Raw genomic sequence first — 16,802 nt, 5'->3', positions numbered from 1 at the left:
AATTGATTCTAGTGAAATAAAACTTAAAACTATAGAACTTACTATAGGTACTTAACATCGATTCTCGCGTGAGATTAGCATTCGTATTCTTAATGTTATCTATGTACCAATTAAACTTCAAGAAATCATTGAAAAAAATTAATATTGACTTATTCTAAGAGAATTATTAATTAAATTTTCATTCTAAAACGATTTTACATGAAATTTGTAAAACTTTTACAGGCTATCAAATATATCAAAACAAATTATTATTAAGTAAAATCAACATACACTTGAATAATAATTTATTTACATTATTATTATTTATTTAAATACAATTATTAGAAATAATTTTTTTTTATTATTTAGGTAGGTGTGTAAAAGAACGTTTATTAAAAATTTAAAATTTAAACAAAAAATAAGTAGGTATGATAAGAAAATTTGGTTAAAATATAAATGACAATGGACGACTTGCAAAAAGTAATTATTTTAAGTTTAATGTATAATCAGTAAATAGGTACCTACTTAAGTATCATTTATCAAAGATATCATATTATGATTTATAAATATTGTATCTGTATGAAATAAAAAAAATGTGTCTTAGTAGGTAATTAACTATTTAAGTTCGTATTACTTAGTTATTAAAATCAATTATAATAAAATATATTACTCGTATGTTCGAATATCTACATAAAGAGTTAATATATTTCAAGATAAATACAATTTAATGAGTTCTTTGCTTTTTCATAGAAATATAACTACACAATTAACATAGAATATTATATCTTATATCGATTAGAAACAATGAAATGTTTATTGTATAAGAATAGGTAGGTATTTAAACAAAGAATAACTGATAAACGTAGGTAATTACCTGTAGTTATAAAGGTGTGTAATTACTGTAATTGACAACTTACCTCCAAGTACAGAAATTTTTTTGAAAGTATTATAGAATCTGAAAACATAATATCTTTATTGAAACGTTGATATAAAAGAGTTTACTGTAATGTAATAGGTACCTAATCGCAATCTTGATAAGTACCTTGCGACTCGCTACCCATGTTTTATTTTAATTTGTAATGTGATCATATTAAATAAAGTCTTTTGTTTATAGTAGGTTAAGAAATGGTCAATTTTCACAATAAGTAGTTTAGTAGGTAGGTACTTATCAGTAATTTATATTTTTGTGTATGTTTATGTATATCAAATATCAACTATCACTATTCACTATATATGAATAGATATTTTAAACCTAGAAAAAAAAAAACGTCAAGTAAAAAAACAACACGGTAAAAACGTTAATGTGTAAAAAATGTGTTTACACAAAAATCACATTTAAAATAATTGTTGAATTAAAATATTGAAAGTATAAATAAATAAATAATACCTAATAAATCACAATAATTGAAAATTATTTTCGTTTAGAATGTGGGTCATATGTTACAGCCAATATGAAAAATTTTAATTTTTAACAACTATAAATATAATTTATAAGCTTGTTATCAAATTAAAATATAAAGCAAACAGGTATAGGTAAGTAAAAGTGTAAGACGCTGCATAGTTCGGTTACCTTCTTTCAGGTTATTTTCAATATTTTATTTAAATCAACTTTACGTGTAACAGTAAGCCGTAAGTACCGAGTATTAAATTTTGATAAGTATATATTTTGACACAAGTAATTAGCAATCAACTATAATACAACAATTTATTTAGAATACTTCAAATTAAAAATGTACACTTTATTGCAATAAAAAGTTTAAATTTTAAGACAAAAATTTCAAACGCTTACCTATGCTTGCATATTAAGTTAATTTTATAGAACATTTTTCATTTTTATATACCTATATTTATAATTGTATCTACCTTTTTATTTTATACTAAATATTATATAATTTAAATATTGTAAATATTTTCTTTTCCAGGAGATTTATACTAAAAAGGAAAAGCCATTTTTTCCACAGTATTAAAATATTTTACCGTAGCCAACATACATGTCTGAATCACTTTTTTTTGCTAATTTAATAAGTTTTTTATTTTGCATACTTACCTACATCGGATTTTTCATATGGATACTTGCACGCATTGGTTATCAGTTGTCGGTATTGTATGAACTTTGACTTCTATAGTTATAAAACATGCAATCTTAAGTTTTTTATGAATTATCTATAGGAAATATTACAAAAAAAGAATTCAAAATTATACAATTCTTCATTAGAATTAACCAAATAGTATATATCCTTTTACAGTTAGTCGGTAATTGGTATTAAGTTTAAGCAGGGTTCGGGAATTAAACACTTAAAATCATTCAATTAAACGCTTAAAAATATCTTTATAAACACTCCGATAAGTATTTAAAAAAATTAAATTTGAGCAAAAATATTTGATTAAAAAAACTTTCTTTTTTCATGGTAAAGTAGGTACTAGACATAATTTGTGACTGTGTTAAAAATAATTTAATTAATATATAAAGATTACAAAAAATATCGAAAAAAAATTATTAGAAAAACTTTCAAACTAAAAAATCAATAAAGCTTTATATTATAAAAAAAATCAAACTTCACTTTCGAGATATTTTGCCTTAATATTGTTTATTTTATCATAAACAAAATTGCAGGAAAAAACCATAAAAGTAGAAAAACGGGTCAAAAAATCAAAAATAATCGGGATAAGTATTTTTTGAAAAGCTATTGAAAAAAGCTAAAAAAAGCACTTTCAAATTTCATAATTGAAAGTGTTGTAATATAGAGTAAATGACATATTACACTTCCATACCACTCTGCTACATTTGTAATCAATCCATAAAAATAAGCAAATGCTTAAAGTCTAGAGTTCTAGTTATAAGTTAATATCTACTGGTTTATAATAATATTAAGATATTTATTACATAACGTAAAAGATTTCTTTTAGTTAAAAATACCAAATTATTAATAACAATATAAATATATAATAAAATATAACTAAAATGTATAGACTGGCAAGCCACTTCTCATATGGCTTTTAGTATACAATAATTCATTTCATAATTAAAATTTAACACATCTCCATTATAATTACCCACTCACATTGCTTACACCATTTGTTATACAATAGACAATAGAGCAAACTCCCTGGTTTTTAAAATTTTAACTAGCAAAAGGATATTAAGAATTTTAAGTTTTAAAAATAATACTTTGTAAATAATCCAATACTAAGCAACTTTATAATCATATAATAAATAAATAATTGTTTGTATGAATATTTATCAATGTTCTATAATATTTTATAGTTAACATACAATAAACAAACTAACGCACAAAATAATTTGTACAAACCATTTAACAAATAAATAATACAAACCACAATATATTATAGTGTCAATGCCATTATAAGAAATGCAACAATGATCTCCCAAAGTATAGTAAATGTGAGAATAATACAATAAGTATGAATATTAAGATATAGAATAATAGATATACATGTTCATAAATAAAAGCAATCCATGAACGTGTTTACAGTGAAATGTGTTTAAAAAGTTGATCACACTTAAACAATAATCTAAAAGGGAAAATTTAAAATATAAATTAGGTAACACAAACATTACATAATATATTTGGTAGGTACACACAGCTTAGTCATTATAACTATCAATTACAAGAATTTACACTAATACTTTAAACATAGCAAAATAAACAATTATCTTAACCATAATAATAAAATAAATCATATATTTTTATAGAAATAAATAAAATACAATAGAGTAGGTGTATATATGTTTAATACAATATAATATACAAAAATCACTTCAATTTTCAAATTGAATTCATAACATATTTGATAATTTTAAGACTATCCTCCTTACATACCTTTGATTTTATTTCAGATTTTTTATGAAACTAATAAGTAATAAATGTATATATTATAGATATGTTTAAATTAAACATACCATTTTATTAATTACTCATATGTTTATTATAATACATATAGTTAAATTTTAACATCAATATTTATTATTTATCAATTATCAAAAGCCAAAATAATTGTATTTTGCATATTTATTTTAAACTTTAGCAAGATACATTTAAACATCTAAAATAATTGATTAAAAGCATTTTTTTTATAAAAGTTTAAATGAATTATTAGTTATGACAATAAGCAATTTATGTATTTATATTTTACTTAAAAAAAAGTCTATTTTAAATTAAATGAATGTAATTTAGATCTAAAAAATATAAATATTATTTTATAGTAATATTTCATAAAATACTTATTAAGTATAAATACATTAAATATGCATAATAAACAGAATAAATGAATAAATATTGTTTAGTTCCTTTATACTTTTATAATTAAATATTAAATAGTTTAATATAGAAAATTTAACTTTAAAGAAAGTATAAATTGAAAAAATGTACGCATTTCAAAATAAAATTACGAATATTACAATTAAAAAGAAAATTAATTTTACAGAAAAATAAGAATAATAAATTACATAAAGAAAATGCTAATAATCACAGATATTAATGGATGGAATTTATTATTTTCCAAATTCAGTTTTTAACAACCATGTAAGCATTAAAAACTATAACAAAAAGAAAGATCAATACATATGTGTTTAATAAGAATTAAATTAAATTTCACAAAAAAAAATTATATCTTTTTAAATATTAAAGTTAATATTATACAACTTGAAATAAACTACAAAAGATCAGTTCAAAAATAAAAATTGCACTCAAATTTAAAATGGTTTTATCATACTTAAAAAAAAATTATTAATGTTTTCTAATTATAAGTATTTGATTGTACATAAACACAAGTTGACTTAAAGTATCTTTAGTATAAATAACACAATCACTATATCACTATAATCATTCAAAAATAATGATGTCTGTACATTCATAATTAATTTGTAAATTATATAATAATCAGATGAATAAATAATCTTAACTGTCTATGTTTAATTTGACATAAATACATTTACAGAATAACCACTATTTACTATTTAGTAATCATTTAATATAAGTAAATATCTACATTGAGGATTGGTATTTAGTAACCCATGATAACACACTTCAAATAAAAAATATATAACACATAATTAATTTTTTATAAATTATATCATGAATTCAAATAAATCTAAAAATGTAAACACTTTTATAGTTTCATTATTAATAGTTCAATTCTTATATTAAGTTATAGAATATTATACAATTTTAGTTAACCAGTCATTTTTCTTATTTTATTTGTCAGCTAAGTAACTATGAGAAGAGATAGGTGATATAATGATAAATCACCTTTAGAACCGTTTTTTTTTTTTACTCTGTTAACTTGTTATTAATTTATAATATTTATCATTTTGATATATAAATGGTCACATGTTCTGTGACTTGAGATCACACGTTTTCTATTATAGCTATATATACATTATGATAAAGATTTTAGTACCTATCACAATTCAAAGATCTGAGAAAATTAGAAATATTATTAAAATATGTAAGAATTATTATATATATTATGAGATATAAAAATTTGTTTAATTCATAGATGACACTTAGCAAACATACTAAGAGAAGCAAAAATTAAATATTTTAAAATAGGAATGCAAATTGGAAAAACTTTTGTATTGATAAAACAAAATAGCATTAAAATATAAGTACACTCATGAACTATTGATTTCATTTTTTTTTTTTTTTTTTTTTTTGTAACGTCATACCTTATTTTATGATGTTGGGAGGGGACAAAAAAGTACTATTTTCCCTTCGAATACTATGGAAACAATGCCTATACCTATCCTTCCAAATTACGTTTATAATTTTATTATGACCCTAGTTATGCCACTGCTTATTTTATCTACTAATTCATATTTAATTGTAATAAATGTTTTCATGTCCAATATATTGATTAGTATACAAAACCAGAGTATGTCATTTTAATTTTTGTAGGAATATTTAGTAACATTTATAAATCGGAATGTTTAATGAACTGGCTTTATTGGAATTTAAACAGTTTTAAACCATCTTTAGTTTTTTGTAATCTTAAATCTGTATAGTTGTTTTGTTTCTTGTACTCATTTGCATCATTTTTGTGTATTTTTACTGGAGTTATTGATGTTAATGGTTCCATGAACAATATACAAACATGTCTTAAAAAGATAACATTAGTACATCCATGATACTGGTAAAGAAATTTAACTCAGACTAAACATCTTTCCTTCAAACTTGTTTTTAATTAAAATCTAAATTATTTTGTCATTTTATACCATACAAGATTTGGCGAATTTTATATACTTTAATATTTTTTGCCCCCAGCAAATTTTTACATTTCTACAACTAAATTGACGTCTACGTGTGTTGTCAAAGGTTAAATACTTGTAATCTATATTAGTTATTATTTTTTCTAACAATTTTTATAACATTTTTATGACTTAAAACATAAAATAAAATATGAACAAAAATAAATTTAAATACTTTAATAAATATTTCATATACTTTACTTTACCATCAGATCAAAAGTTTAATAAAAATATAACACTCGTTCTTGTGCAGGAACACTAAGTAGCCTCCAACCACGTTTGATATTCATATATTGTATGACAGCACGAATACAAATCAAAAATCCAAATGCCATAACTAACCACCAAAGCCATGTATTTGAACGACTTTCTGGTGATAAATCAGACATCTCAGTATTTCGTTTAACTATCATCGTCCATTTTGCTAATGATAATCCAAACCCAGCAAGTGCTCCATAACGAGCTGCTACAGTTTGGCATAAACACATTAACACCAAAAATCCCACCCAATTGAATAGCAAAGCCACTAAAACAAAAAAAAAAAAAATTTTTAATTAAATTAAAAAATAAATATTTAAAAAATGTATTTATACCCAAAAAAGCAGTTAGAAACATATAGTCTGTGCCTAATAAATTAGTATCAATTTCACATGGATTAGGTGCAGCATCAATTGTAAGAACAGTCAATGTTTGTGCAGGTATCTGAAAAAAATTATAGAACATGTAGTGTATTTAATAAATTTTCCATGCACATTTTTTACTGAAATATTAAAGTTATCAGGAGTTATATAACTCCAGACAGAATAAAAACAAAAACATTCTATTGTTTTTAAAGAATCAACATGATAAGCTTAAAATAGATAATCAAGACTTACGTAGGCTGTCCGATAAATAAGGTACAAAAATATACCGAATAATGAAAAATAAATTTATTACTTTAAAACTTCTACACAATAAATTAGACATATTTTGCTATTTTTCTATATAGTCACCATTTAAATTGATGCATTTTTCCCAACGATGGAATAATTTGAAAATGCTATCTCGGAAATATGCAGCACATTTTTCATCGAAGTACTCTGTAACTGAGTTCATTACCTCCTCTTCATTTTGAAAATGAGTTCCTCCTAAGTGTTTTTTTTAACGGACCGAACAAAAAAAAAAAACTGAAGGTGCCAGATCAGGACTATATGGTGGATGTTGCAATAATTCCCACTTGTACTTTTCTAGCCAAGCTTTAGTCTTTCCCGCTGAATGTGGGGTCTGGTGTAAGCATTTTCGGAACCCAACGTGAACAAACCTTATGAAAATTTAATTTCTCATGGACAATTTCATGTACAGTGGTCTTTGGTAGATCAAGTTGTGTAGCCATTTCCCTAATTTTAAGTCGTCTATCCGATCGTAACAATTTTTCGACCGCCCCAATGGTTTCGGCGGTGGACGTGCTTATTGGTCGACCATTTCTTGCTTCATCTTCAACACTTTCTCGACCTGAATTAAATTTTGTACACCAAACTGATACACTTTTTCGAGACATTACGTGCGGGCCATAAACTTCGGTTAATTTTCTATGAATTTCAGTCGGAGAAACATTTTGAAAATTAAAAAACCGAATGACGGCGCGAACTTCTTCTTTTGTGAAACTTAAATATTGGTTTTCCATGTTTAAACTTACGTATTCAACGGAACACTTAAGTAAAATAGTCATGATGCATAGAATACGTCGTTTGTTACATATATTATCAATGCTGAAAATTTCAAGCCGATATCGTCTATTGTTTACGCCAAAAATAACTTTGTACCTTATTTATCGGACAGCCTACGTATGTATAAATATTTAAACAACAATATAAAAATTATATACATTGTGTAAGAAAATAAACTATTCACTATAATTTTATTAAATTAAATATATACTTTAGAGCTATAAAATATTAACATTAATTATAAATATTATTGTTTAAAATCAACAGTATAAATATTAGGGTATATTACTTTAATTATTAATTACTATTAAAAAATATATAGACTTTTCTGATAGAAAATAAAATAAAAAAGTACCTATAGGCTATAATGATAACAATACATAATACATATTTCAAACTTAAAATTATAAATTTTAATGTATCAGCAACAATAAATCAAAATGTTTTATAATTACTTCTTGTGGTAATGGTCCAATGCTAGGAGGTCCTCCAATAACTCTTCCCTGAAAAATGTTAACTATGTTATTGAAGCAGTATTAATTAAATTATTTTTAATCAAAAAGAATTAGTGAAACTAACAGGCAACCTTGGAGATGTTTCTCCTTCTAATCTCTTTTCCATTTGCACTTCTTCATAAGTTGGTAGTTTTACAAATTCTGGGTTACAGTCTTCATATGGTGGAGGAGCTGAAAAGTCCAATCTAGGAGGCTGCATATCATAATGCTAAGGAATAAAAATAATTGAATATTTCATTTATTTTTTATTAATATAATTTAATAAGGTACCTGTGGTGATGTCGGTGCATGAATTGGATTTTGCTGAATTGTATCAACATTTCCATTTTCTGATTCTCCTGTTTGAGTATTATTTGTCATGTTTGTATATACAGGAGGAGGAATATCCTATATAAATCACATTAAATATATAATACCTCAAATTTTCAAGTAAAATTTTGAATTTTATGGATGCATTTAAAGGTAATATACTTTAAGATATAATTTATTTTTATTGAAAGGATCAATGTTATATGCCTTGTTTTATTATTAATTCAATAAAAAAATTATCAATTATAATTTATATTTATATAATTCAATAATTGGTGTGATTCGATGATTCAATAAGCAAATGCATAAAAACATAAAAATAAAATAATCTGGATACTAAATATTTTGTTTACCCACTTTTAGAATAAACAATTTTCAATGTGGACTTTGCCATTAATTAAAATAAGATAACCATCATAAGCCATTAATAAATCCTAAACTATATCTTTTTCAATCTTTCTGTAACATGTTTTATGTAAATTTTGCATCAAACAAATATTCTAAGAATATAATTTGTATATTTTTATGATATAATTACCAAGTTTTAATCCAAAAATAATAACATAACAATTATTATCAAATTAAAATTGTATACTCCTACTTACATAATTTAAATTCAAAAAAATAAATAAATATAGATACTTAGTATATGATATTCCATGATATACAAACTTAAAGTCATTTAAATAGTGTAATAATTAAAAATATTACATATTACCCAAGTAATGAATAAAATATAGAATAGTTCATAATATTTACAAAATATTGTAAATAGCTAGTAAGATTTTTTTTTTTACATAAAGAATGATTGTATCAAAAATATAACATTTTCATTAATTAAATAAATGAATAAAAGTTATCAATTTTCAAATATTATTTTAGTCCTATCCTTTTCAAAACAAATATTTTAAATAATAATTTTTTCAAGAATGTTATCTTTATTTCTGCAAATATTAAAATATAAATAAAGTAATGACATAAAACTATAAAAGCAAGTTATCTGTTTACCATTATCATACACTTACATGAAAAATACATTTTTTGTTTAAATTTTAGATAACTTTATATTATGATATAACAATATAGTTTATAAATAAAAAACTCAAAGGTAATTTAATTAAATTTAATAATTTTAGTTGACAAATGATTAAATGTTTTCATTTATTTCCTTCATTAAGTTTAGCTACAATAGTAAATAGGTATATGTGTGAAATGATAATACTCAATTTATATGTAATAATACTAACCATGATATGGTTTTCTGGTTGTCGACTCATTTTTGACAGAAATTAATATTTTGTAATACAAAATATGTCTAATATTAGAATCTGTTATACAGTTACTTCAACATTTATAAGCAAGACGAGATCAGATCATTAAACTCTAATCGGATAACAATTTGACGTGCTCCAGTTATTCAATATAGCTATTGTACAGCGAAATCTCTGCTCCAAAATGAGTCACGCGGAATTATGAACTAAATGTATTCAGTGTTTCACATTTTACATAGGTAAACAGTAATTATTAGCAATTACACATAACACCAGTAAAATTAAATAAAAATTAACTAGGAGAAATCTAACTTAACCGAGTTTCGACACAGTGGCTAGTGAGTAGAGTGAAAAGCTTGAACATTGAACAATGAACATATGTTTAATCGTTCTATCGAGTTGTTGATAAAGTATTGATAAGGAACGAACGCGCACTGTTCGTGACGTCAAGACGTACGAAATCGATAAGCCATATCATCAATGTTATTATTCATTGAGGTATATTATAAAATATGGTCTACAGTACAAACTAATAACAATTAACCATTAGTATTTAGTTAGATGATAGTTCGTAGCTATAGCGTATACATCATACTTGACAAAAGAGTTACATTTTGTCACGAGTTACAAATTATAATACTTCGATGTCATTTAATATTTTACTTTGTTATCATTATTATTGCACAACGCGCCATTATCGATGGTCGTTAATCGTTGCCATGAACTATAAACATAAAATATTTACGTATTATATAACTTACTGTTTCACTGGTCAAACGACTCGTTGCGACAATTTTATTTTGTTATTTCATTATAAGATAACAAATTATTTTTTTTACATTTTAGCATATTTAAATCTAATGAAAAATGTATTTATACTAATTGTATATAAGAAAATTAGAACAATTAAAATGCATTCCGTCAATGCAATTTGTGATAGAATTTCATAACATAATTCAGAATTTTATGCCAACTGGCTACTATCTATCAATTACAAGTCATTTCTAGTCTATGATTTAATTGCTTCGTGTTCTGAGTATAATGTATCATGCCAAAATAAATCACACAACTTGTTTGATACGCTCACCCCGCTCAAATATTTCTTCACTATAAATATGTATTAGGTACAGTGGGCAGTGGCACCGATGTCAAATTCATATGGTATTGCATATAAATAAAATCTAAAATAGTTAAGTACCACCACCATTTTTTTTCTTCAAATACACCCGTAGGGGACAAAATAGTAAATTAAATTCTTAACTTCAGATGTTTCTAATATATTTCAAAAAAAACACGAATAAACTGACAGACTAAAAATAGTAATTAGTAACAACTAATAATTGCCCATCACTAGCATTTAAAAATTATGTTTATATAACAATCACATAATGTTGATAGGAGCAACAATTATTTATTAAACAAACAAATACATTTTTAACATTATTTAATCTTAATACATTTTATAATACGTATTTTCATTAAAATTAAAATTAATTCCAAATAATTTTAAAATAACAACACAAATTATTCGTATATTTTATCACCGTAGAACTCCAGGTGTTAATATATTATTGGGCATCATAGGTGAATAAACAATAATATATGACATAATAAGGTAAAAATCCACCAATCAAAAACTACGACACGGCTTAGGTGCAATGACTGAAGAGTATATAGGTCTTATATTTATTACTTTTACGATCTTATGTGATCGTTTCATGATATATAAATATATAATATATATAGGTTAAGGATATAACAACATTATTTGTATTTTTTTCCTTTCCCGACCACAGGTCGTAGAGGTCACTTGTCTTAATGTATATATAGTTAACTATATACTTAGTTTTGTATATGATATTCGATGACATAATTATTTATATTTGTATAATGATAAACAACATAAAACCATTAATTATAATATACTCGTATACTAGAATAATTATTGAAGGGTAGGCGGGAATAACGTGCTATGTAACAATAATTATTCGTAAATTGTTCAACAACATCTAAAAAACCCAAAATGTATTAATTATTAAAAGTTTTAATAGTCAACAAATCAACGGTTTTTAAGTTTGTACACGATGATTGTGTACAATAAAAATATTCTAGGAATTTTTCGATTCTTAAAATATATCGAGATTGCTTCATAACACGTTATCGCACTAAAACATGAAATTCGAAAAAAAAATGTTACATTGCACGTTATTCCCGTCCACCTTTCAATTATTGATAAATAAATATATATATATTATGATATCTAAAGCGATACTCATCCAACTATATTTATATTTTATTAATATTGTAGCTAAAATTCATGTAAGCAATTTTGCGATTCACATTAACCAAGGAAGTTTCAAATCATGCAACTATTTATAATACCTCTGCTTACATTTATACTTAATATTAAATTTAATCTAAGTATTTAATGGTTTTTTTACAGTATTTTATTCGCAAAACTATAAAATGTAATATGTTTACCTTTATTACGATTTACCTATTCATTCCAGTCGACTTGACGATATTTCTTACTATAAATATAATGTAGTCTGTAAATGATAAATATAAAATTTATTTACACTATCTGATTATACCTCATGCAATGATGTATTTATATTATTTGTGTAATTGTGTCGCGATTATTAACATCATTATTATGTGTCGTATATGTACCAATTTTTACTTTTTTATATAGCACAAAAAAAAAACATTCATTTTTCTATTAGTATTACGGTAGATCAATTTAATTTTTGCCGAAAACATTTAATTTATTTTTTCGTAAGTATTTACGAAAAAATTATAAATTTGTTTTTTTTTTTTTAATTTTATTATTATGATAATATAATATGTATTTATTTATACCATATTAAATTATTTTTATCAATTTTTGAGTTAATACTTAATATCACTTAACTATGTAAAGCAGTGTGAATAGATTCATAGTTTAAGAAGATAATATCTTGAAATTAATCTACAAATTTTAAAATTTCATTGCGTAAAGTAAAATTTATAATATACGTAAAAGTTTTAACTCACCACGAATTATGTTTTTGAATTATAATTAATGACATCGTATCGTTATTTATCAATAAAATTTATAACTTCTTTCAAATTCAAACTTCAAATATATCTATAAAAAATAACTGTGATTTATTTAATTTTTTTTTAGTTCCAGTTTGATGTACTCACTAGGTTAGGTTATAATTATATTTATATAGATCATTAAATCTTAATTTAAAAAATAAATGTTATGAATTTCTAGTTACAAGATAATTTGTAAATTTTCGAAATTATAATTATAACGTTCATAAAAAAAAAAAAATTATCAGTATACATTTTCGACATATTTTATTTGAAAAATGAGCAGCTTATGAGGGATCACGTATTAAACTTTTAAATACCTATATTTAATCAATAATAAGTTTTTTATTGAAAAAAAAACCTTTAAAATATATAAAATCTCCTTAAATAACTAAAAAAGAATTAACATCTATCAATTATACTAGGAAATGCCAATATAAAATACTTATTGAAAAATTTTAAGCATTTATGGTTATTTATTTTTGAGTTATACTAAAAAAACAAATGTCAAAAACTGGTTTCGGATAAAAATTTCCGTTTATTCATAATTTTTTGTTTGTTTTTTCGATTATTTTATAAAGTACTGGAAGAATTTAATTACGACCCCTTCATTTTTTTAAAAAAACACGTTCACAGTCATGTTCTCTGAAAAAGTGACACGATTAGTTATATTCTTTTATTATTTTCATCTATGAATAAATAAATAATGCACTTCTAGACATACCTAAATTTTCTTCAATTGCTTAACATTATTAAATTTATAAACCTAAAAAAGGAATTTTTATGAGATAACTTACACTGTACTATAATGAATTATGAAAATTTACATATTACAAACATATTATTCAATCTTTTATGTGTAAGTATAATTTACTAAATAAAAAAATTAAAAATTAATTTTACTTGAACGCCCTGTAAAATGCTTGAATTCTCTAAAAATATAAATTTTATTCTCGATCATGTTTTAATTTTAAAGTAAATAAGTGATGTTCATTAGATATATGTAAGAACAAGTGATTACGTATTTTTTCTAAACACTGCTCAAAAGTACAAACTAAATCCAATTTTCTCATAGAAACTACTTCCAACGTTAAAAATACTATTATAAGAAAAAGGAAATATGTAAAAGTAATAAAAATCCTATAACCTTAATTATAATTTTTAATTTTAAGTATATGAGTATGTAGGTACTTATATATTTATAGTTATCAACAGTATAATTCATGATGATTAAATTATGAGTAGATGACCTATTAGCTATTAATCAAATTATTTATTCTATAGATTATAGGTAGGTACTATAATATATTAACTATTAGTATTAGTATTAGTTAATACCAAAGCCGCAATTATTATTACTATAAGTTTATTTATCTATTAATTTTAAAATAATAACTTTTAATGTTAGAGAAATATCGTATCATTTACCTATACTTGACACTTTAATATCATTAATAATTTATCGATTTTGTGGGCACAATTATTTAATTAACTTTTAAATTGTATTTTAAATTTTATGTGTTTATTTAGAATGTATATTTATTACTTGGTCAAATTAATTAAACTGTATTGAATATTTGTATGCGTATATACGTCGTCTATATACATATCCACCAAAAAGTTGATTGCCTAGAAAACAATTATTTTGTTTTCGTGATATTAAACTATGTTTTTTTATTATATAAGATATCCGTATTCCCTGTGGAATTAAAATAAACCTGTTTACTCCCTTAGCGCCCTTGTTACATATAAATATTATTTAAGATTTAATGAGTAAACAAGATGTTCACCTTCGATTAAAAATACTGAATGTAAAAAGTTATTTATTGAAAATTTGAATCGTTGTATGACCAATTATGATGAATATCTGTTATTTAGTCAATAAGTATAATGTATTCATTAATATTTAATTTTTATTTTATATACTCGTAGCTATATTTTAAGCAATTCATGCTAGGTAATCATAATTTTATATTATTTTAATTTTATAGTTCTAATACAGTGTTCTATATTATCTAAATGTATTGATTTTTGTGATAGATAACTGTAAAAATATAGTTATTTTTAATGATTTACTGAATTAGTTACTAGTGTCGAATAAAAAATAATGTAGAATATTATACTATTGTGTACCTACTTCGTATACTGTGCCTAATATTCTAATTCGCCGGTTGTCGTTTGCGCATCACTATTGTTATTTTTGACCTTTTTTGTAAGACAGTTGCGCATCGCTTATTTTTGGGTTATACATCGTTTGCGCATCGATCGTTTAAAAGGTCGTACATCATTTGCGCATCAATATTATTTAACAATAGAACTGAAAAAAAAGGTGTATACCCGCGGCCGTATATCATTTGCGCATCGTCTGTTTACCTGTGCGAAAATATCTAACTTATTTTCAAATATTGTATAGGTATTTTTGTTTTAAAATATATATAATATAAATATAATTATACGATATAGCATGAGATTAACAACTAAAGTGTACGGGTTTCCATTTTATTATCCATTTTTATCGCATAAGTATATCAAGTTCCGGCAGCGTCGTCGATGCCTCAAAAAAAAAAAAAAAAAGATAGTAGATTACTGGATAGTAACACTCGTTAGACGCTGTCGAGACGTACGCGTGACACACGAGACGTAAACGGTTCGGTAATCGGTACATTATAATATTATACAATATTTTTTTGACTTTTGAGTACATGTAAAAATGAATCAATTAAAATTCGTTAATTCAAATCGTGGAAAAGCTGCAGCCATTTTCCAAAAGTATTTTTATACAGAAAGGAAAATTCTGAAAAATGGTGAGATTATATTTATGTGTCCAAAAAAAGATTGCTATGCCTCAATAAAAATTGATGAACACCGAAGTACGGTGTTAGAAATACGCGGAGAACACACACGCCATCTCCAATTGACGGATTCGGAGATAGAAAAAACACGAAGTAAGTCAAAATAAGAATTATAAATTAATCAGAAATTGGAAATAACATATTCATAATAATATATAGTATACATGAAATGTTGTTAAAATAATCTAATTTATATATTTATTTATATAATTAATTAATTTTTTTCAGATTAAAAACACCGTAAAGAGGAAAGCTACTGAAGAAATATCAACAAGACCTAACAAAATTATACGGAAAGCAATATCCGAAGCAGATCATGTGACGCTTAATGATATTTCCAACTACAGACAACATATATATAGAAAACGAAGGAAGGTTTTACCAGTATTGCCGAAATCATATGATGAAGCTATTTCGCAATTAATTTCTCAGGAAACTATTTTAACTTTTAAAAAAGAACAATTTCTTTATATCAATGATAATAAAGTTGTATCTTTAACTTGTAAAACCAATTTAAAAACTTTATGTGACAATTCAGAACTCATTCTAGCAGACGGAACCTTCAGATATTGTCCAAGATATTTTTATCAAATGTACACGATCCATATTTATAAAAACGGGCTATACTTACCCTTAGCTTATTATTTTTTAACCGGAAAAACAACAAACGATTATATTGAAATATGGCAATCTTTAATCAATTTATGTAATTCGAATAACTTAGTATTCGAACCAAAATCCATCAGAGTGGATTTCGAAAAGAGTGCACATTTAGCAATTCAGCACTGTTTTCCACTATGTGATATATATGGTTGCCGATT

The 16,802-nt window shown here is 23.9% G+C and overlaps 1 protein-coding gene across 1 annotated transcript; it reads right to left on the bottom strand.

The window, feature by feature from the left end:
• Nucleotides 1-6,411: 6,411 nt before the first annotated feature.
• LOC112596432 (NEDD4 family-interacting protein 1) lies at nucleotides 6,412-10,419 on the bottom strand. The gene is made up of 6 exons (XM_025342106.1): nucleotides 10,025-10,419; nucleotides 8,739-8,855; nucleotides 8,533-8,676; nucleotides 8,409-8,456; nucleotides 6,841-6,949; nucleotides 6,412-6,773 (listed from the first exon to the last, which is right to left on the bottom strand). The coding sequence occupies exons 1-6, from the start codon at nucleotides 10,052-10,054 to the stop codon at nucleotides 6,469-6,471; spliced, it is 753 nt and encodes a 250-aa protein (XP_025197891.1). The 5' UTR covers nucleotides 10,055-10,419; the 3' UTR covers nucleotides 6,412-6,468.
• Between the last annotated feature and the right edge of the window lie 6,383 nt (nucleotides 10,420-16,802).

Source organism: Melanaphis sacchari, unplaced genomic scaffold (genome assembly GCF_002803265.2).
Source record: "Melanaphis sacchari strain LSU unplaced genomic scaffold, SCAv2.0 Contig31_pilon_pilon, whole genome shotgun sequence".
In the NCBI taxonomy this organism is placed as follows: domain Eukaryota; kingdom Metazoa; phylum Arthropoda; class Insecta; order Hemiptera; family Aphididae; genus Melanaphis; species Melanaphis sacchari.
Note: the sequence above shows the minus strand (reverse complement) of the source record. Positions and strands in the feature narration are given on the sequence as shown.